The sequence below is a fragment of the Cricetulus griseus genome, chromosome 4, assembly GCF_003668045.3.
Source record: "Cricetulus griseus strain 17A/GY chromosome 4, alternate assembly CriGri-PICRH-1.0, whole genome shotgun sequence".
In the NCBI taxonomy this organism is placed as follows: Eukaryota; Metazoa; Chordata; class Mammalia; order Rodentia; family Cricetidae; genus Cricetulus; species Cricetulus griseus.
Window position 1 is genome coordinate 151,268,031 of NC_048597.1, and position 24,151 is coordinate 151,292,181.

A 24,151-nucleotide genomic window follows, 5' to 3' on the forward strand; every position below is an offset into this window, starting at 1 on the left:
TTATTTTGGTTGTCATCTAAGTACAAACTTAAAGGGTTTTTCATCAGGCCAAAGGCACCTCTGTCCAATCCATACCCGGCTCTCTGGACAGAGGAGAAATATACATGCTTATAGCCCAAATCTGTAGTTCTTGCTAGGACTCAAAGTTATAAATATGTTCTTGCTGTTTGAACAGATATCCAGATATCTGCTTTCTCTGCACTGTGGGCTTCAATAAATAAGTTTTAACCTCTGTTCCCAGTTTAAATATGTCTTAAACAGGTTTCTGCTTCTGACAGACATCTGAATATCAGTTGCGGACTACAGGCTGTTCTAAGTAGACTGCGAGCCCTGGACTTGCTATGGATATGAACCAGTCTGCTGATATGGACACCCCCTATCTCTGCAACAGTGTCTGCTAACCAGAAGCCCCTGATGGATTCCCCATTGCCTAAATTCCTTTTTGCTTTTGACTAGCATTTCAACCTTCTGGGGTCCCTAACTTCGTCCCAAAGTCAGCAGGAAGCAGTTTGGAAAGAAATTTCGCCGTCCATTTTCCCTGGTTAGAATGCTAAGTCAAAAGGAACTCCCTTGCATGGGGATGCGAAACGACAGGGGATGCTCACTGGAAGCCTTCATCCTCATGGGACAAAATTCGGGTAACCAGAGGATGGCAAAAGGGCTCCACCGGTACCACCTCTATGCCTCTCCTTATTTCCTTTACAGCATATTAGGGAAATCAACCCGATATAAGAGGGAGCCAATATCCTTTACCGTGGCCCTATTATTAGGAGGGATAACAGTGGGGGGCATAGCAGCCGGCATAGGGAATTAATCATTTCAAACTTCTACAGCAAGCCATGCACACAGATATCCAGGTCCTAAAAGAGTCAGTCAATGCACTCGAGAAATCCTTAACATCACTCTCTGAGGTAGTCCTATAACAGACCATACAGGAATAGTTAGAGGCAGCATGGCCAAGCTTAGAGAAAGACCTAACCAGAGACCTCTGAATGGAAGATTCCATTCAGTTACAAGAGAAATGGGGGAATGAAAGACCCGCTCGAAATGCCCCTGAGCCCCCTGCCCCGAAGCTGCCGGAGCCTCCCAAGCCTTCACCCCGGCAGGGCTCGCGCCCCCAGCCCGCCCCGCCTGGCACCGCGCCTCGGGGCTGGGGCCGAGCAACGAGCACCAGGTGGGCAGGCCCGAGAACGAGCACCGGGTGGGCCGGCCCGAGAATGAGCACCAGGTGGGCCAGCCCGAGAACGAGCACCGGGTGGGCCGGCACGAGGGCGAGCACCAGGTGGGTCGGCACGAGAACAAACACCGAGTGAGCCGGCCTGGAGCCCTGCCCCTGAGCCCCCGCCCCGCCCGAAGAGAAACACTCCGTCCCAAGGTCTCCGCCCCCAAGGTCAGCCATCAGGAAGGGGGGGGGGAATTGAGTCTGCTGTACCAGACACCAGACCTTGAGAATATGCTGATCTGGAATGGCTCTGTGTCTCATTTGAACCATCCAATGGAAATGATTCTGTATTTCGCCTCATTTGAAAGACTCTGTGTTTCACCTCATTTGAATAACTCTGTACTTTGCCTCATTTGAATAACCCTGTATAGCGCCTCATATACATTGACCAATGGGAATAGCTCTGTATAATGCCTCATTAGAATTATCCAATAGAATCCCTGCTCCTAGCTTGCGCCTTTTTCCCTATATAAGGACCCCTTTCCCTTGGCTCGGGGCGCTTAGCCACACAAAGGCTAAGTCGCCCCGGGTACCCGCGTCTCCAATAAAGCCTCTTGTTTTTTGCATCCAGTTCGTGGCCTCGCTGATTCCTGGGTGTGGGGTTTCCCTCTACGAAAGCACCTCTTCGGGGGTCTTTCAACTATTAATTTTTGCTAGTGTAAACATTGATATTAAATAAAAGAAAATAGTAACTGAATATCATCTTTGGGGAGACATTTTCTACCCATCTGAATTTAAGGAATAAAAAGTACCAAGATTTAGATGCATTCCAAGATTTGCATAGAATTTAGCTTTAATTGTGTTTCTCAGAAAGAAATGGAGCAAATATAATTTTGTAACTTTTATAAAGTTACAAACATATGGATGCATTCTAGAAGTGGCACAAAGTTCTTTATTGGGAAACTACTCTGAATGGGATGAGTGAGCTGAATAGGTGCTCTGTACAACAGCCACCAGCCACCGGCAAGCTTAAGAAGGAACTGAAATCAAAACGAAACATATTGGAAGAGAACATCTGGACCTCACTGCCGATATCTTTATGAAAGCAAATTTGAAGCTAAGCCAGAAATACAAAAAGCATTCCCCAAACACTGATCTTTCCATTTTCTAAAACAAAGGCGACAAGAGTGCTAGTTAGGGTTATGTGTTACAAATTATGACAGGCATTGGTGGCACATGCTTTTAATCCCAGCACTCGGGAGGCAGAGGCAGGCAGATCTCTGTGAGTTCGAGGCCAGCCTGGTCTCCAGAGCGAGTGCCAGGATAGGCTCCAAAGCTACACAGAGAAACCCTTTCTCGAAAAACCAAAGAAAAAAATAAAAAATAAATTATGTCAGTTACATAGATGAATGTGTCCATCCATCAGAGATGCTCATATAACAAAATGTTGAAAATTTGGTTGTTGTTAATGGTAACGATTTTCTACATCTTCAGCTCTTTCTTTTGTAGTACAATTAATTAGTAAATGTGCACGGATGAATATACTCAGCTGGTCTACTGGTTTTTGTGTTATCTTTTGCTTTGTTATGATTGAACTCTATTGAACATTTATTTTGTTACATATTTTTAGTTTTAAAAATTCCTTGCAAAATCCATTTCCAAATATTAGACCTACTATTTCCTTTTTTCATAAATTTATAGGACACATCATGTCAGGCATTAAAGTATTTCAACTTCTCCACAGACCTTAGCTTTAATTGTACTTCCCCCAAATAGAAACAGCATATGTGGCTTCATTATTGTTCTATATAGTAACACACTAAATCCTGTTCTAGGAATGTTATAGAACTCTGTATTAAGAAAGTACTTTGAATACTAATTTTAAGTGTGTGTGTGTGTGTGTGTGTGTGTGTGTGTGTGTGTGTGTGTATGTGTGTGTGTTGAAAGTGCACATGTTTTAAAGCTGTGAATCTAAAGTGATTTCTCATGCTAGTTTTCATTAAACAACTCATTTATCATTTTCATTTTTGGTGGAAAATATCTGGGATCTTTAAACATGTTAAAGGTTTGAAATTCTTAGTTAAAACATTATCTTGTTTTCTGAGAGCCAGGAGCACTAGCATTAATTGTTTATTGATTCATGAGGGAAAAGTATGCCTGTCTGAGACCCACATATCGAAGATGGGAACAAGGCAGTAATCCCGATGTCTTTCCAGGACATGCCATGTCCCTGGGAGTACCTGCTGTCCTCTTGAAATCTCTAGTCAGAGATGCTAATCTATTTCATAGGGCTTAGACACCTACGGGCATTAAGCTCATCCATAGAGCCCCACTGTTCAGACCTCTGCTGAGGAGGAGAGAGCCCCAGAAGAGTTTCGGATCAGCAGGGAAACTTTCTTAGTTTCTTCTTACAGTTGTGACAAATTATCATAAATATAAAGGTTTTCATGCTTACCTACACATTAGCTAAGGGTGCTGGAAATCAGAAGTTCAAAAGGTCTAGTTACACAAAATATTGATGTTGAAAATATGATCTCAGCTTGTTTCTCAGTGACTACTATACTTACAAAAATAATTGTGATTAAAATGAGGCACCCAGCATAACCTGGCATGATCCCTTCAACTGAACTGGTTAGCAATTTCAACTCCATGTTGGTTATTAATTCTCCCTTACTATGTAACCAAATATATTTGCTGCTTCCAAGATTAGAACATTGGTTCTTTGAGAAGAAATGTCCAGCCTACCATGCCAACTGGCAGGCTTCTTGCCTGGCATGCTATCAGATTCTAACTTTACTAGATTTCCCCAGGGCTAACATGTTGAACATTCTCATAGAGATCATCAGTGGGCTCTCAGTCAATCTACCCAAGCAGTTTCTTTTACTTACTGACACTTCAGTTGTTGCCTTAGATGAAGTAGGGATTTGGCCACCCTGGGTCTGAGTATATTATGCTGTCTTTGAGTTTAATATCAGACAAATGTTTCCGAATTGATTTGTAGGAAGCTGGGCTGGAGATGTGACTCAGCCCACAGAAGACCCACCTAGAATGCACAAAGCCTTGGGTCCAAGACACCATACTGTATAAACTTAGTATGGTATAATTTCTCACTGGGAGTGCCATCTAAGATCATATATTGAGTTTGAGACCAGGTTAAAATATATAAGTCCCTTCCCCAAAAAAATATATTATGGGAAATCTATTTTCATGATAAACTGTTCATTTTGCCAACAGATACCTGTCAAGAAAATGGACTTTGTGAAACAAAATTAAACAAAACTGTGCATTTAACTAACTGTTCATTTTGCCAACAGATACCTGTCAAGAAAAGGGACTTTGTGAAACAAAATTAAACAAAACTGTGCATTTAACTAGCAAATGTCGACTTACTTTGAGTACCTAGTCAATAAGTAGTCCAATTCCAAGCCCTGGGGACAATGAATTTCAAAATTAGCTAAGTTTTTCCTTTTATATACGGTTTTGAACCTAGCAGAGGTGTGGGTATACTTCTGACAGGCAATTGCTCTCTTAAGACCTAAGGGGAGTTTAAAGCAACAGACAATGATAACAGTATAAATCAAGATCATCAGGCTGGGAGATCAGCACAGGATCAAAGCAACCCTAAGTCAGTTATTAATAGGTGGCAAAAGTCAAAAGCTGCAAACAAGACAGTCATAATAGATGAACTATGTTGCAGCAAGAAGGAATGGGCCTAGGACATGGGCCAACAGCATGCAGCTATTTGGTTCTTCAGGCACTCAGTGAGAAAGCCAGACTTAAGTGTAAATGACAATACTGAGACATACCTATTCAACATAAATATGTACATGTACTAACTAAGCAAAACATCAAAGCAGAAGTTTAAAGAATGGATCTATGTAGATGGAAAAAGTGATGGTCATTTAGTTAGACTATTACAGAAAAATGTGCTTTAGATTAAAACAGATTCACGAAGGGTTTTCTATTTTCTATCAAATTTATCTTATGCTTTCTTCTTTTTTTAATGCTGTCTTCTGGAGATGGCATGGATGTTTCACACAAGAACTCACGGAGCTGTGGTTACGTAAACAAGACCTTCACAAGATCATCCAATTTAGAAGTCTGCCATGGAATGAGAGAGAGATGCTGAGGTTCTAACATTAGCTTAGGTCTGTGTTGTTAGTGGCTGAAGAGGTAGAAAGTCACTTTTCCTTAGTAGTATAGTCTCTAGTAGTGTCTGAACCCCAGAGGTCATCCCCAAACCTGAGTGAATGTAGGTAGCAGTAATTGGACTCTACTGGTTCTCTCTACTTTTTGCGGTTCTGGGACTTAAACTCGGGCTTTCAGGCTTAAGCTAAGGAATGAAAACAATTAGACATGAACATGACAGAAAGATTTTGGGGGAAGAGGGGTGAATTCAGAGGTGGTCAGGAGATGGGAAAGAGTAGGGGGTGACAATGGCCAGTGTACATTGTGTACATTTGTGAACTTACCTAAGACAAACTTAGTATAAGCAATTGAATGATGTAACAGGAAACACAAATTTATGGTGGTCATACATAGTAATCATATCTAACTTGATTTAAATATTATGTTTTTTGCCATGTGACTTTTAATAATATTTAAATAATTAGAATGGATTCACACACACACTTACCAAATAAATCTGACCAGTATTATCAATGACTGATATCTTTGTCTGCATTTTAAATATGTTTTCCTTGAGCATAGAATTTTAATTTGCCCATTATTTGATCCAACACTGCTAAAAGTGTGATTGTATTTCCTTCTTCATTTTTCAAGTAATTTAAATATCAATCACATTTTTGTTCCTTTAAGATAACAATCATCACATTTTAGATGCTTTTATGATTTTCTTCTTCAATTGCTCTTTACAATCTTCCTATATGTTGTAATTTTCTTTTCATCACCTGGGTCTTCTCATACAAGATTGTTAGAAGCACTTAAATCTATGAACGTATTTCCTTATTTCTCCAATTTCTCACGTGTCTTTTTTAAGTTTTAAAAATATTTGTATTGATTGTTTGAGAATTCCTACAATGTTTTGATTGTGTTATTCCCCCTTCCCCAACTCGTCCCAGATTCTTTTCCACCTCCCTATCCCACCCAATATCATGTTCTTTCTATTAAAAAAAAAAAAGAATTAAACAGAATGCAAACACCAAAACTGTGGGTCCTATTTGTGTTGACCATCTACTTCTGAGCACAAAGCCTACCCTTAGAGTATGGTTTCATGTACGTAGTGTTTATCCACTGGTGAAAACTGACAGCAGCTATCAACTCCAAAAAAGAGCTACTTGGCTAGGCATAACTGTGTTCACTTCCCCTCCTCCCTGCTGTTTTGACTAGTTTGAACCTGCACAGGTCTAATGCATGCTCAAGTCTCTGTCAGTTCCTGTGTACATCCATTCTGTTGTTTCTGGGAAGTTATTCCTCATTTATGGCTTTTACAATCTTTCTGCTCTCTCCCTCTTCTTCTGCATAGATATTGGAGCCCTGAAGAGAAGAATGTGATGTTGATATCTAGGGCTGAACATTTCCAAGTCTCTCATTTTCTGTAAGTTATCCAGGTGTGGATCTGTGTTAGTTACCATGTACTATAATAAGAAGCTTCTCTGATGAGAGTTGAGTGAATGCACTTCTCTACGGGTATATCAAAATGCAATTAGCAGTCAGTTTATTTCTATTTCTATTAGCAGAATATTAGTACTGTTTTCTTAGGACCCATGAGCTATCTAGTTTGGGGTATATTCTAATTCCTTCTTTATATCTCAGTGTTTTGCTCCATTTGACTGTAGTTCCTAATGTAGAAGGGCTTGGTGAGATGCTCCCTAATCCATATTGAAATTTTGGCTTTCTTGCTCTTGGGCAGGCCTTGTGCATACAGTCAACATCCTTGTGCAACATCCTTGTCATGGCTGGAAAACTCCTTCACAGCAGTCCTTCACAACCTGTGATCATAATAATCTTTCTGTCCTCTTTTCCATGAGTATCCCAGAGTTTTGAAGAGAGGCATGTGATATAGTTGTCCCATTTAGGGTGGACGCTATGTAGTCTTTTATTGTCTCTACCATGCTTGTCCAATAGTAATACGAATTTACATTTCTTCAAAGTAAAGCAGTGTCAGAACCCACTCTAACTCTGTGAGAACTCCTTTGAATTGCTTTAGCTGACCACAGTTTCCACGTCCCCACCCACAGCAGTTAATTAGTACACCACACTTTTTAAAGCATTGCCATGGAGATATCAGAACAACAAACCATGCACAGAGTTTAGGATGCCTGAAGAGATCAAGAAACAAAGTGTGACATGGGTCATTTGTGCCAAGGGTTTGAAAATGTACAGTGGACATTGTGATAAGTGCTGTCGTGAAAGGTATATGTGTCCCATATGAAACACACAGAACTGGGCTCATTGCTGAAGACAAAAGCTGGCATGGACATTTACTACTCCAAAAGGAAGAAGTGAAAAACACACAAATAAGCAAATAACAAACCTTTTCTTGGGATTGATGTGTGCCTAGTTGTATGGCCCTTTAATTAAAACTTTCAGGTCAGAGATAATCGTCAGCACCTAAGACAATCCCAGACACTAACTTCATCTTTAAATGACCAGGGTATAATGTTGTTGCTACTGTTGCCATTATGGTTAGTTTGTTTTAAATTAGTCTATAAAATATTGGGTTTTATCATGACATTTTCACCAGTGTATATCATTGTATTATAGTTACTCCTCCTATCTCTTCTACCATTACTTTTTCTGGTGTCTCCATGCCCTCTTACTGATCTCCTTGTACTTCTAAATAATTCTGCTTCTTCTTGGTCTAAATGCTCTTTAATTTCTTAGGACTGTGTTATAGGTTGGATTTCCTAGAAATGGAGAATGGGGCTAGAGAAAGAGGAAAAACCAAAATCACTAAATTAAGAGGAATCAAGAGAGTATATAGCTCCACTTTCCAAAATATTATGTCAGCAATGGTTATCCCCAAGTGTATGTGGGATTGTCAATGCATCAGAATTAATATGCTTTATCTGTCTAAAGTAACTCAGAGTATGCAGATAGAATAGTCCTTGGATATTTTAAAACAATAAAAGAGTTTATTATGGAATTGAATATAAAAGATACACCATTTCATTTAATCTTTAAAATAGAAGTATAAAATGTATAATTTTGCTACTGCACATTATTTCAAATTAATTATCTTCCCTCTAGCCTCTGCCACTTCCAACTTTTGACCATTCCTCAGCTGTGTTATCCTCTGCCTATAAAGCCACTTCAGTTGCTAATGAGATGAACTTTAGATAAGGAAACTTGGCTTGGATTTGGCTCTTACAAATTAGTCCTTTCAGCTTTGACATACTTGAGTTATTTTTTAATCAACAGTATCAGCATAATAATGGTTCATTCTACAGTACTGTTACATTGCCAGAAGAAACCAAGCAGCAGTTCCAAAGGATGACAGGATGATACTAGTGAAGTCAGTGAATTAGTCTGTCTAGACATCTGACCTTCAAGTCTGTTGTCTTGGAAACTTAATTTTCACTGCACACAGAAAAGCCAGCCCTGAAACTTGGATTTAACAATAATCAAATGTGCAGATGTGAGGCATATAACAATCCCATTTTGTTAATTTACTATTAATCCAGGATATTTATATATATATATATATATATATATATATATATATATATATATATGTATATATAATATATTTGAGAAATATTCTGGTATATATAGGAAGTCTGAAGAGCAAAAGTCCAGTTTATAACTGAAAATGTGAAAATCTTCCTGATTCTATATAGTATTGCCTTTTATTGGTAAATTAAGGAAGAACATTAAATTAGGATGAGATAAACAGTTAACCATTTCTATTTTTTTCCATACAGGACTTCTCTGTGTAGCTTTGCAGCCTATCCTGGCACTCGCTCTGGAGACCAGGCTGGCCTCGAACTCAGAGATCTGCCTGCCTCTGCCTCGAGAGTGCTGGGATTTAAGGCATGCACCACCAACGCCTGGTGCCTACTATGTTTTTTAAGTTGAAAATAAGACATGAAGTTTGGAGGACATGTGATGAGTGAATTTTCAAGGAGTATGAGTTTAGGAAGGCAGGTCAAATATGATCATATTTCATTACATACATGAATGATATTATCTAGATACAGAAAATATTTAAAAACTAAAATCATTCTGAAAAATAGAACGTTGTATTAATACAAATGAACCTAATGGAGTCTCTGCCTTTGATCAGTTTTCTTCAGTCAAATAAATATGATTTCTAATTTATTTCTTAAATGCCAAAGTACATTATCACTCCATCAATAAGCATAGTACCTGAGAAATTAGCAGAGAACTAACAAATGTAAAAGTATAAGAGATACTTGTTTTAATTTATTTGGAGGACTTCATTTCCTGCAGCTGTTATAATATATTCTCAACAAAAGCAATGTAAGGAAGAAAAGGTTTGGTTCACAATTCCAATAAAGGAGCTAGTCACATTTGATCCACAGTCAAGAGTAGAGAGCAATGAAATAAATCAAGCATGCCGGTTTGCCCTCCAGTTCTAGTTCTTGTTTTTTTTAATTGTAGGGTCCTACCCATATTCCACCCCTGTTAATGGTGAGTTTTCCCAATTCATCCAAGCCAACTAAGAAAATCCCTCAACAGCCTGCCCCCAGACCAACCTACTTTAGACAATTACTCACTGGACTCCCTTCCCAGGTTATTAACAATCAAAGCTACATCACAATGTAGGAAAGAACAATTTAAATACAGTGAGCAGACAAAGTGAATCAGAGGATTGAGAGCACCAACTGGAGATGGATTGTTACCGTAATAAATTCAGTGACAATAATCACCAGATCTGTGATCAAATGAGCAACATTTCCAGCATTCTTGGTGACTCACTTATCTTAGAAGCATGAGAGTCAACCATATCCTACTGATTATATGAAATTCTGCCCCAAAATGAGAATAACTTTTTATCTGATTCATTTTTACTTAAAACCTGTTTTAGTAAGTATTCAGTTTTCCTGTGGCTTATCCAACAATCTTGGTTACTATCACAAAATCTACAGAATTTAGTATCTCTTTCACACACTTAATCATGATTAGTTTAAGCCTAAAAAATGAGGAACCCATGATATTTGCTGTTTATGTTATATTATGGAACAAAATGGAGCACTATTTACTTGCATTGGGGAAAAATAAGCATAAGTGACACATTTGATATTATTTATGTCAAAGAAATTAGTCTCATGATCTGTTGTAGGATCCCATTCCTACACTACCATTCAATTCCTGGGTGACCTAAGATAATGGAGGACAAAGTGTCCCCAGAAATAAGTAACTGGACTGTGACACTTTATATCTGTAATTTAGATGGTAAGATTATCTTCTGGGAGTACAAGACAGAAGAATTGGTTCTATTTAATGATATACCTATCCCCTCTAATCCTGATACCAGCTGAAAATGAATGCATACTTAGTTGTTTTGGTCTCCCATTCTTCCCAGTTATATTGTCTTTATTAACAAATTCTCATTAGCTTTATAGAAAATTAAATGTCCATATAATATCTCTGATAGCAGAGAACATTTTGGGGTCTGTATTATTTTAAATATCATGAAGGATCTTACCTGGATAAAAATGAGCATATGGCTTACCTTGATCCAGCGTTCTTCATGGTAGGAAACCAACTAGTCCAGTTACTGTCCACTTTATCACTCCATACACTCTTCACAACATCCTTCACTTCTACTCATCTTTTAATCTAACTATAGTCAAACAACATGAACATTCTGCTTCAATGCTTCCAGGGATGCCCATTATTTTCTGGCTCTGCTCACTTTTGTTGGTTTTTACTAATCCTCAACATCCATTTATTCCTCACAGATTAGGTCACAGAGAACATGTCCCCAACAACAACAACAAAAATAATCTCATGAAATACCTCACAGCAGAAATAATCAGTTACTTCTTGCTCTTGGTGTTTCTTTGTATTAATGATGACTGTATAAGGAAGATCCTAAAAACAAGGGCACTGGAGTCAGTCTGCATGATATTTAATTTTAGTTGTACAACTGTTAGCAAAAGAAATAGCTTAATTTTTCTGTTTTTATGTGCACGTGTATAAAATGTGATAACATCAGTTATCAAAGGTGTTCAGGTAAACATTGTGCATATTAAAATACTCAGTAAACATTAAGCCCTAAAGAAGTATGGACTGGTGTCATATTTTATCATTGAGATTTCTATTATGTCTGAGTCTAACAGCACAGTGTGAGAATACTATGGAGAGATTTTTACATGAAAGTTGAATATCATTCATAAGTATAGAGTTTAATAAAAATGTGAACTCAATTACTTTCTCAGGACATCTGATAGGCAAATGTATTTGATTTAATTTGGTTTAATATCTGCCACAATACCCAACAACTATAAAGAATTTATAAGTGATAATCTTCATATTAATGCACAAAATATAGAAATATGATGTTGGCATTGAGGAAGAGGTTATTTATTAAAAACAACAACAACTCTGACACTTGAAAAATTTGGAGGCTTTGAAGGAGACTGGACTCTTCATGCTTGATGGCCAGGGCCATGGCTTCCTCAGAAAGAGACCAGAGGAGAACATGTGGTCGAATTCTTCTGTGTTTTATCTAATACAGTCAGGAGGTTTGAATTCCAATAACAATTTCTTAGGACATGGGTGAAAGAACCAAATAGTTGAAGTTGTATGTACACTGTTTAGTTAATTCAAAGAATCCAGACAATGTTCTCTATATTCATTTGTATGTATGTTCAGGCAGTGCCCAACAAAACTCCCTGCATAAGCTTATAAACAAAACTAAAAATGTTTAGTATGCATAAAAAATGAAGAAGTCCCAAGAAACAAAATGATGATAAATGATTCCTTGACAGTTTTTTTTCTTGTTTGGCAGGAGATTGAATAAACTTTGGAAACTTGTCCAATCTACCATGGCAAAAATAGCAAAAATATAAAGCTGAGGTTCAAATATTTTTTAAAAACCTTGAAGTTGTGTGCAGATAAAACAGAATATTATGTTTTAAGTCTCATGAAGTACTCTGAGGTCCAGAGGCCTTAAAGTGTTTTCCAATCGAATCCTTTCCAGAAATACAATACACAGGTTGGATAAGAAACAAGTGGTTAGTCTGGGAATACTGGAATACATTCCAAGTACTCAAGGACCCTTTGTTCCTTGAGGACTTGCAAGACTACTTAATCAATTCAATGATTTGATGTAAAAATACAAACATCAAATTAATGGTGACATGAAATGGTAGTCTATTTGAGAATGGGACCAAGTACATAATACTAGTCAAAATGCATCTTATTTTTCATAGGGTTGGAGCTAATATCATTTATTTATATAGTGATTTTCAAGATGTGGATTCAAACATGGGATGGAGAAATCAACTGTCATGGAAAATGATTATCTTTCCAGGTAATTGGGGAAAAAGGACAACCACTTTTTTTCTGGTGCTAGCATTTAGTCTGATAACAGTAAGAAATGCAAGTAAATCTCACAATGAATGAATGTCCCATCTATGAGAATAGCTATTACGACATAGGCATAAGGTAAAATGACAAACAATAACACATGTTGGTGAGGAAAAGCAACAACCGCACAGTAGGAAAGCAAGTTAAAAGATGCATCCATTTTCTAAAAGAGTGTTAGGTTTCTCCCAACATAAATTTACCATGTGGCCCAATAATCCCACTAAATCCCACCATCAGATTTGTAAGAATATAAAAGGGAAGTGCTAAAAAGATATCTGTACTCCTATGTTCATTTTATCATTATTTGTTACAGACTCTGGGATCAACTTAAGAGTCCATCAATGGACGAAGGGGTAATGAAATAAATCTCATGTGCACTAATGATGTATTACTCATCCAGGCTAGAAAACAAATATTAAATATATAATACCAGTTATGGAATCTAAAAGACTTCACTGTTCCTAAACAGAGGAAAATGGAGGAACTAGAATAAGGGGTTTGGATTTGGGGAAAATGATTTTTAAAACATAAAATTTTTAGTTACATTTTGAGTAATCAGTTCAAGAATTTATTGCATAGCATGGTAACTATAGCTAGTGAGCGTGTATTATATGCCAATTGGGTAATGATAATGGATTTTCAATGTTTTCATCACAAAATATGAGCAAAATAGTACATGAGTAAATTAGCTAGGTTTAATCATTCTACAATAAATACATATGTCAAAACACATTTTTATATATAAAATATAGCCATAGTTCTTTGTGTATGTAGGGCTGAAGAACATGAAGAACTATAGGCAACTGAGATAAACTGGGAGCAGGAAGGGCATACCAGCTAGTTTTCTAGTGACAAATGGTCAGTCTTAAAAACACTCACACAAGTAATACTATACAGACTAAATGGACATAGGAATAGGAAGGAAAGTGGGGAGGAATACATGAGAATATGGGAGGGTTTGGAGTAAAAAAAGGCAAGGGAGAAATGTAATTATATTAAAATCTAAAAATTAAGAAAATAAAAACTATATTTTAAAAGGCATGACTAAATTTTTCTATTATGACTATATTTAAAAAGTATTCTTAAGAAATATATATATATATATATTATATGTGTGTGAAAGAAAATTAGAGAACATGCCAATACTCTTGTTAAATTACTATTTTTCCTAATTTTTGTCTTTCTGCTTAAGTTTGTCTTGCACATAGTACAACAGGACTTAATGTTGAATAGCGAACTGTAATTCTGTGTGAGAGAGTCCTCCTTTCTGGGTGAATAGTACTTCAAAGAATGGCAAATAACCACAACCAAGACTGAGCTATTTTAATGACAATGGATAAGGAGCACCTATAAACATACAAAAAATAATATTGTACAATGGTCAAATAATTTCTTCTCCTTTAAATGTCCCAATTACCATCATGGGTGAAGAATTAGCATTAAAGTTTCATGTCTTGGCATAGAAGGAATTCTAGGTCAATGGATTCAGCCATTTTAACTTCCTAATCCTCAGAAAAATGTCCCTTCCCATGCACCACTTTTTTCAGAGCTATCTTTACTTCCTTATTTCTCAAAGTATAGATCAAAGGATTTAGCATTGGTCCTACCAGATTCATCAGAATTTGAACCACAGTTCCCAGCATGGGGTTAGGTGTGGGCTGCAGGTACACAGTGATGATGGGTCCATAGGCACAAAGGATAGCAATAAGATGGGCACTGCAGGTGGAAAAGGCACGCTGACGTCCCTCAGTTGAATGAATACTCAAGATGGAGATTGCAATTCGAGTATAGGACACAAGAATCAGGAGAAAGCAAACAAGGGATACTAGACCAACGTTAGTGAAGCTCACTCTCTTTGCTAAGGATGTATCAGCAGAGGCCAGTGGCAAGACTGCTGGTATATCACAGAAGAAGTAATCTACTTTGTTGGGTCCACAGTAAGGCAAAGTGAAGGTGAGGGAAGTCAGGATACTGGAATGGAGGCATCCTAACAGCCATGTACCCACAGCTAGAGCCACGCAGATCCTAGAGTTCATGATGACTGAGTAGCGGAGAGGGTGACAGATGGCAGCAAAGCGGTCATAGGCCATCACAGTATACAGGAAGCATTCAATGCTCCCAAGAAAATGAAAGAAAAAGAGCTGGGAGACACAGTCTTGGTAGGAGATGAGCCGGCTAAGTCCCATAAGGTAGAGTAGCATTTTTGGACAGGTCACAGAAGAGAACCCCATGTCAAAAATGGACAAGTTCCCCAGGAAAAAATACATGGGTGTGTGAAGGCGGGTGGAGGAAATAACAGCCACAAGGATAGACACATTTCCCACTAGGGTGCAGGCATAGAAAGGCAGGAATAACACAAAAAGCATAGTCTCCAGGCCCTCCGTGTGTGGGATTCCCAGAAGGATGAACTCAGTCACCACCGAGCAGTTCCTCATGTCCATGAGAGCCAACGGAAGAAGCAGAGGGGATGGAAAGCGTCTTGGCTTCGAATCAACGTGGTGCACATGATAAGGAAATAAGATGCAGTGATATTTTGGCTCTATGCTACGGAAAGACTGCTAGTGATCCAACTTAGAAAGCATTGTGAAAATGCTTGCCAACTGAATGCTTTGTTCACCAAATAGTTTTGCTGTATGGATCCCAAACGCAGATGTTTCTTGTTAAGTTAATGTCGAGAAAAGATCATGTTTGAGAAAAGAAGGACAAAGCCACATAAATATAAGCTGCTCTTGCACCATGGTGGAGAGATATCAAGCAAGCCTCAGAGTAATTTTCAAAATGTTCCCATCACTAGAGTTATGAACTACAACTTCAGCATCATTGTATTTGCAATATACTATCTATCAATAACAGCCTTATATTTTATCCCTTTGTTCTTGGTAAAGAAAACCTTGAAGCAACATATATTGATTATTACTTTACAGCTCAAAACAGGCTTATTTAATGTCAGTCACTTAATTCTCTCAGAATCTCTATGCTTCAGGTCTGGGAAAAAAGAAAGAAATACTTGAGTATTGGACAAAATAAGCAACTCTGATAATCCAGATCGATGACAGACATTGGGATCTAAATGTTTTTTGTAGATATCCATCTTCCCATTGTACAGCATCTGTGACAGAGTGTTGGAATGCTGTCCCTGTTGAACCAGACATGAGAGTCATTTGTGTTCTTGCCTCCTTAGCCAGCAATGGAAGATTAATGTTGTCTTTCTAGCTACCATGTACATGAGCATAAGCACACCTACACATAACTATGAGGTCTAGGAGTCGATTCTGTTATCTGTAATGAAAAAAAAAATAATGCCGGGCACAGAGCTAGTCCTCAAAATAAAATAACTCTGTTCGGAAAAGAACTGGATATCATTGTTTTTCTTTACAAAGACTTACATGAAAGATCATAATCTTCCTAAATAACCCTGTAAAGAAGTTGATACTATCTTCCTGTTCTTTTATTCTGTTCCACTAAATGTTTACTTGGCTCTCATGACTGAGAAATGATTGCTATTGTTCTACAAAAAATAAAACAAACAAAAACAAGCTACAAACAAGAGCTATACATATATTTATAATACCCATTTCAAAAAAGTTTTACTATCACTCATCAAATGAAAATGAAAATAAAGCTACCTAGATATAGGATTACTGAGAATTTCTATTTTATTAAGCATTTTGAATAAAGTACAAAGTCTTGTTTATAAAGAGCAATGTTAAGAATGGTATCTGTGAGCTGATGTACAAGTAAGATAGAATAAAATAGTAAGCAATAGCTAGATTGCATTTCCTCAGAGAATCATCCTGTTCATTTTGAACTCTGAGAACCTTTGTAAACAATCACTTCAAATTCTCCTCTTCTCTAGATGCATGCGGTATGAGCATATATGAACATACTACTTACTTACATGATTCACAAAAAGGCAGTTTGCTCTTTAACCTCTTGTTCATTGGTCTTTCTGTGATTCTTACTTCACACTGAAATTAGAGATCTCAGTAGAAACCAGTGAAGCATTCTCTCCCATGCTTGCTAAAGCTCTTCTTAGCCATGGAACTGGAACAATGACACAAAATTAAATGTGCCTCTTTCCTCTGCAAAATTGTCTTCCATCAGTAACAACTTCATTATTTTCTCAGCTATGGAAACAGAAATGTTTGGAGTCCTTGGAATCTAGTGAATGCATACTATTTCATCAGGTTTCTGACCAAAGGGAGTAATCAGATGCTACTAAGAGATCCAACTAAGTACATTTGATAGTGCTTCCTCTGATGGCATCACTTTGAAATTATGTTTTTCAAAAAATAAAAAAGTAGAGTCACATCCAGGCATCCAATTTCAATGACTGACCTAGGAAAAGAGAAAAATGTAATAGCTATAACTCAGTCTAGGGCATATATAGAAATCATCCCTCAGCATAAGCATGCATTATTAAGTTGCCAACTGTCTCAGTCCATTTTAAATGTACTATCTCAAATAATTTTATCTAAGTTTTTATACTTCTTTCTATAGATTTATTTGAGTATTCCAAGGCAGTAAGCATAAATTACCTCAAATCACTAAATCATATTGGTGTTAGAGCACTGGATTAATGCTAAGTTAGGTATTAAGTATGAAATCTTGATCCAATAGAAGCAATTTTCTCATATACTAGGAAGGCTCACCACATTGCTTTCTCTCCACTCTCCCATTCCCTGTGTACCATCATCTGAGGACATGGAGATGAAATAGCTGTGTCAGATCCTTAATCCAATCCTGATGCAAGCCTTCATCTTGGATGGTTGTTTATGCCAAGTGTCAATGGCATGCCTTCATTAAAATCTATAGAGACTAAAGTAGTTCTAATTTTCTGATATTTTCTATTAGTTTGATTTTTATATGTAGCCTCAATTACTACACTTCCCAACAAACACATTTTAATTGACTTCCAAAAGCAAAAACAAAGTCAACATATGACTTTTTCCAGAATTAAGTATGTATACACATCACTCAACAAATATTAAGAAAAGATACTGCAATAAATAAGAACAATTGATATAATCTGGATATTTTTGTCTGAATTTTATTATCTTTCTTTTTCAACAAAATACAAACTTCATATCCTCAAACAACTGAACATGTATAAAACATAAATTATTGAAATAGAGAACCAAAGAATTTAAAAATGCTAAAATTTAGCTATTTGAAAAGACTGAAAAATATTCCTTCATGATGAAGAACACACACATAAATAATGTGCAGAAGGAAAGCAGACAAGCATATATGTAGTAGCTACATGAGAAGTACTAAATCAAAATAATTTATCAAAATGCAACAAATATTTGTAAAAGCTAAAAAATAAACACAGAAACATGAATATTCACACAAATTACTTTCTACTCAAACTGTGCAATTACTTAATTAAAATATTAGTAAATGAAAGATATTTGTTATCTCACAGTTATATGGGTCAGATTCCAGACATTACCTAACTGGATATCAGGAGTTCTGCTAGGGAATCTTATGAGGTTACTATCAAGCTACCAGGGAACTGGGACTTCAGTTATACCTGAAGTAACCAATAGGGAAAAACTTACTTCTAAGTTTACTCTAGGGTCTAATATTCAACTGGGACCTGACACAGAACTTCTTCCCAACATGGAGATTCTTCAAGGCAATCAACTCAAAATACTACAAGGTGGAGAACAACATCTAGATGGACAGAAAGGCACAGCTGTTTACAATCTAATATCATGGAGATATTCAATCACCGCTGCCACCTTCTATCACTAGAACCAATATGCTAAGTCCACATAGTAAATTATACAGGAGAAAGGATCTTAGATGTAGAGGCAGTGTAGAGCGGTAGAGGAAGTGGTGATCTTCTAAATAATTGATTACCTTGGGATAGAAAGATATTTGTATTTTTCAAAATCAAAGGGGAAACAAGTTCTTAACCTATTCAAATAGAATTCAATTCGAAATAGATTAAATATTTAAAAGTAAAAAATAAAGTCATGAAAGTTAAAGAGCCAATTAAGAGTAAAATGGTAAAATATAAAAAAATCCCAATGAATATAAATAAAAATACAGATGTTTTCTAATAAAATTAGAAAAATTAGATAAAATGTGGGGTTTCATTTGTAGTTTTATAGACATGTGTACAGCTTAGGTACTCGGAAAAAGAAATAAAATAAATGAACATGATAGTTGTGATATATTTAACAACACTTTATAATCAAAACATGTGATGTGATGAAGATGCTTCCCTAAATCAATGTGCATCAATATGTGCTATTAAAATCTCTATTTTAATCGTGGTAATATTTTATTATTCCTATTTTAAGGATTAATCAATATGCTTCTAAAGCATACATAAGCTGTTTATCAGTTAACTTGAAAATCTATGTTGTTATGCACTGACATCAAATTTGTGTGTAAAATATAAGCTTATGTCTCCTGGGTACTCAAATGTACTTGTTCCTGCGATCTACAATGCACAGACACTACCAAACATTTTTAGTTATAGAAAATGTTTTATTTTTCTTCTTTGTGGTTAATTTTTAAATGCTTTATAATTTCTTATTTTTATAATTGTAATGAGACCAATTTTAAATTAGAAACAAGCTTCTTTTACATGTCAATCCTAGTTCCCTTTCCCTCCCCTCCTCCCCTGCCCCTTCATCCCAACCCTTTTCTGCACCACAGGGAGGGTGAGGCCTTCCATGGGGGGATCTACAAAGTCTATCATATCATTTGGAGCAGGGCCTAGAACCTCCCCCATGTGTCTAGGCTGAGAGAGTATTCCTCTATGTAGAATGGGCCCCAAAGTCCATTCAAATACTAGGGATAAATACTGATCTACTACCAGAGGCCCCACAGATTGCCCAGACTTCCAAACTGACATCCTCATTGAGGTGGTCTAGAACAGTCCTATGCTGGTTTCCCAGCTATCAATCTGTGTCCAGGAACAATGCCTTGTTCAGGTCAGCTGTTTCCGTGGGTTTCTCCAACCTGGCCTTGATTGCTTTGCTCATCACTCCTCCCTCTCTGCAAGTGGATTCCGGAGTTCAGCTCAGTGTCTAGATATGGGTGCCTGCTTCTACTTCCATCAGATAATGGATGAAGGCTCTAGGAAGGCATATAAGGTAGTTATCAATCTCATTATCAGAGAAGGGCATTTAATGAACCCTCTCACCTATTGCTTAGATTGGTAGTTGGGCTCAAACTTGTAGATCTCTGGGCATTTCCCTAGTGTCAGAATTCTCTTTAAACCTATAATGGCTCCCTCTATTATGGTATCTCTTTTCTTGCTCTCCTGTATTCGTCCCCTGACTAAATCTTCCTGCTCTCTCATTTCCTCCTCTCCCCTCTTCTTCTCCCCTTCTCTTTATTCTAGCTTCCTCTCCCCTCCCCCATGCTTCCAATTAGCTCAGATGATCCTGTACTTTTCTGCTTCTAAGGGACCATGTATGTCACTCTTAGGGTCCTCCTTGCTTCCTAGCTTCTCTGACAGTGTGGATTGTAGGATGGTACTCCTTTGCTCTATGTCTAAAATCCATATACAAGTGAGTACATACCGTTTTTGTCTTTTTGTGATTGGGTTACCTCACTCAGAATGGTTTCTACTAGTTCCATGCATTTACCTGTGAATTTCAAGATTCCATTGTTGTCTACTCCCAACCCCCCACTGAGTAGTACTCCATTGTGTAAATGTACCACATTTTCTCCATCCATTCTTAAGTTGAGGGGCATCTAGTTTGCTTCCAGTTTCTGGCTATTACAAATAATGCAGTTATGAACATAGTTGAACAGATGTCCTTGTGGTATGAAGGTATATGCCTAAGAGTGGAATTGCTGGATCTTGTGGTAGACTGATTCCCATTTTCTTGAAGAATCGCCATACTGATTTCCAAAGTGGCTGTATGAGTTGGCACTCCCACCAGCAGTGGGAATGTTCCCCTTTCTCCACTTCTCCAGCATAAGCTGTCATTGCTGTTTTGATTTTGGCCATTCTGACAGGAGTAAGATGGTATATCAGGGTTGTTTTGATTTGCATTTCCCTGAGGGCTAAGGATGTTGAGCACTTTCCTAAATGTCTCCATCACCATAGATGGAGAAAATAAAACAGGAGTAAACAAGACATTCCATGAAAATGTTAAATTTAAAAATGTCTACAAATCCCACCATGCAGAAGTTGCTAGATGAAAAACCTCAACCCAAAGAGGTTAACCACACACATGTAAACACCATAAATAAATAAATAATCTCATACCAGCAAAACCAAAAGAAACTCACACACACACACACACACACACACACACACACACACACACACCACCACCACCACCACCACCACCACCACCACCACCACCACCACCACTACCAACAACAACAAAGTAGTAAGATTCAACAATTATTAGTCATTTTCTCTCTCAATAATAATGGGCTTAATACTCCAATAAAAAGACAACTAATAAAATGAAAGAGGAAATAGAACCTGTCCTTCTGCTGCATCCAAGAAACTAGTCTCAATATCGAGAATAGAAATTAACTAAGGGTAAAAGGTTGAATAAAGATATTCCAAGCAAATGGATCTAAGATGCAACCTGTTGGAGCAATTCTAATACCTAACAAAATAGACTTCAAATCTAAACTTATCTCTAAAGAGATAAGGAAGTATAATATACTATATACTCTTCAAAGAATAAATCCATCAACATTTCAGTAATTAACATCTATTCCCCAAACACAAGGGTAGCCATTTTGCAAAATAAATACTAGTATAGCTTAAATCACCTATTAACCCCAAACACTGATACTGAAAGATACCATTCTCAATCAATGTACCATTCATCAATGTACCATTCTCACAAATGTACTGGTCAACTAGACTAAAAAGTAACAGAGACATAGTAGAGCTAACAGATATTATAAACCAACTGAACCTAACAGATATTTACAACATTTTACCAAAACACAAAAATTCTACTTCCTTCTCAGCACCTCATGGAACTTTCTCCAAAACTGACCACGTACTCTGTCACAAGTCAAGACTCAACATATACCAAAAATCAAAAGAAAGAAATAAATCCCCACATGCTATCAGACCACCAAAGATTAAAACTGGTTATCAATAACAATATCAGAAGCAACAAAAAGCTTACAAACTCAGAAACTGAGCAACACTCTATTGGATGACTTCTGGGTCAAGGCAGAAATATAGAAGGAAATTAAAAACTTCCTAGCATTCAATGAAAATGAGTACCCCGCATACACAAACTTATGTGAAATAATGAAAGTGGTACTAAGAGGAGAGTTTCTAGCACTAAGTGGCTATCCAAGACAGTCAGAGAGATCACATGCTAACAACTTAATGGCACACCTGTAAGTTCTAGAGGAAAATGAAATAAACTCACTCAATAAGTAGAAGCCAGGAAATAATCAAACTGAGGGCTGAAATCAATAAAATAGAAATAAAGAAATCAATACAAAGTATCAATGAAAGAAAGAGTTCGTTCTTTGAGAAAATCAACTAGATAGACAAACCCTTTTCCTAACTAAAAGATGAAAAGAGACTATGCAAATTAACAAAATCATAAACAAAGAGGAGACAATACCAGATGCCAAGAAATCCAGAGAATCATAAAGACATACTTTGAAAATCTGTACTCTACCAAACTTGAAAACCAAAAGAAATGGATAATATTCTAAAACATGTTCCACTTACAAAGGTAAATCAAGATTAGATGAACAATTTAAGTAGACCTATAACCCCCAATGAAATAGAAGCAGTGATTAAAAGTCTCTCAACCAAGAAAAGCCCAGGGCCAGATGGTTTTAGCACAAGACTATACCAGACTTTCAGAGAGGAACAGATAAATGACAGTACTCCTCATATTATTCCACAGAATAGAAACAGAAGTAACATTGCCCAATTCACTTGCTGAGGCCACAATTACTTTGATACCCAAGCCACATAAAGATTCAACAAAGAAAGAATTACAGACTGGTTTCCCTTATGAGCATAGATGCAAAACACTAAATAAAATACTTGCATATTGAATCAAGAACTTATCAAAAAGATCATCCTCCATGATCAAGTAGGCTTTACCCCAGAGTTTCAGGGATAGTTTAGTATAACAAAATAAGCCAATGTAATTGACCATAGACACAAACTGAAAGAAAAATTCAACAATCATCCCAATAGATGCAGAAAAAGCCTTTAATAAAATTCAACACCCATCATGATAAAAGTGCTGGAGAGGGTAGGGACACAAATGACATATCTAAACATAATAGAGGCAATTTACATCAAACCAATAGCCAACATCAACATAAATGGAAAGAAAGTCAAAGCAATTCCACTAAAATCAAGAATAATACAAGTTTGTCTACTCTTTCCATATCTATTCAATGTGGAGTGAAGTTTTGACGAGAGTATTAAGACAACTGAAGTAGATCAAGGTGATACAAATTGGAAAAGAAGAAGTCAAAGGATCATAATATGGAAAATATAATATATATCTAATTTTAGATAAATATAAAATAATATAATTCCTCAAGGCTTTATAAAAGAACCTTGGTATTATTTGTTCCCAACCCTCCTCCTTTTGTAGTTAACCTCTCTAGAAGTGAAATTTTAGAATACTGCTATCATTTCAAAGGACACCCACTCCTAGCCCTAGGCACCTACTGACATGCACTGTGTTTATGAATGCTCTTTTTGTAATGTTCATACAAACAACATATCATGTATCAAATTACTTTGCATTAGCATTCTTTAGGGTCTAATCCATTTTGTGGCACCTATCAATTGTCTATTTCATCTCATGATGAATAATATCACATCAAATTGCTAGAGTGTGTTTACAATGTATTCATTACTCACGAAGTTAAGGGCTCAAAAATGGATTCTTTGGCTATGAATAGCATTTTCACGAAAATCTGTGTGTACATACTGCCCTGTCTATTCTCTCAGATATACACCCAGAAGTAAAATGCTGCATCTAAAATATAGCTGGGAGTTTGGCTCAGAAATATAGTGCTTGCTGAACATGCTTAATACTCTGAGACTGAATCTCAGACTGAAACAAAGAACAAGCTGTGCTGGCTGGCTAGATTTATGTCAAATTGACATGAGCTGAGTCATCTCAAAGGGGGGAACCTCACTGAGAAATATGCCTCCATAAGACTGGTTGCAGGCAAGACTCCATGGCATTTTCTTAATTAGTGATTGATATAGGAAGGCCCATGCCATTGTGGGTGATGTCACCACTAGTTGGAGGCTCTGAGTGCTATAAGAAAGCAGTCTGAGCAAGCCACCAGGAGCAAGCCAAGAAGCAGTCCTCCATGGTTTCTGCACCAGCTCTTGACTCTCTCCAGATTCCTGCTGGGTTTGACTTCCTGCCTTAATTTCCCTCAAAGAATTGTGATTCAGGTTATGTAAACCAAAAGACCCTATTCTCCACAGTTGCTTTTGATCATGGTGTTTTGTAA

General features: G+C 37.1%; 1 protein-coding gene across 1 annotated transcript; it reads right to left on the reverse strand.

Annotated features, from left to right (window-relative positions):
* Nucleotides 1-14,187: 14,187 nt before the first annotated feature.
* On the reverse strand, nucleotides 14,188-15,126 carry LOC100764447 (olfactory receptor 958). The gene has a single exon (XM_027412193.1). The coding sequence runs from the start codon at nucleotides 15,124-15,126 to the stop codon at nucleotides 14,188-14,190; it is 939 nt and encodes a 312-aa protein (XP_027267994.1).
* Nucleotides 15,127-24,151: the final 9,025 nt, after the last annotated feature.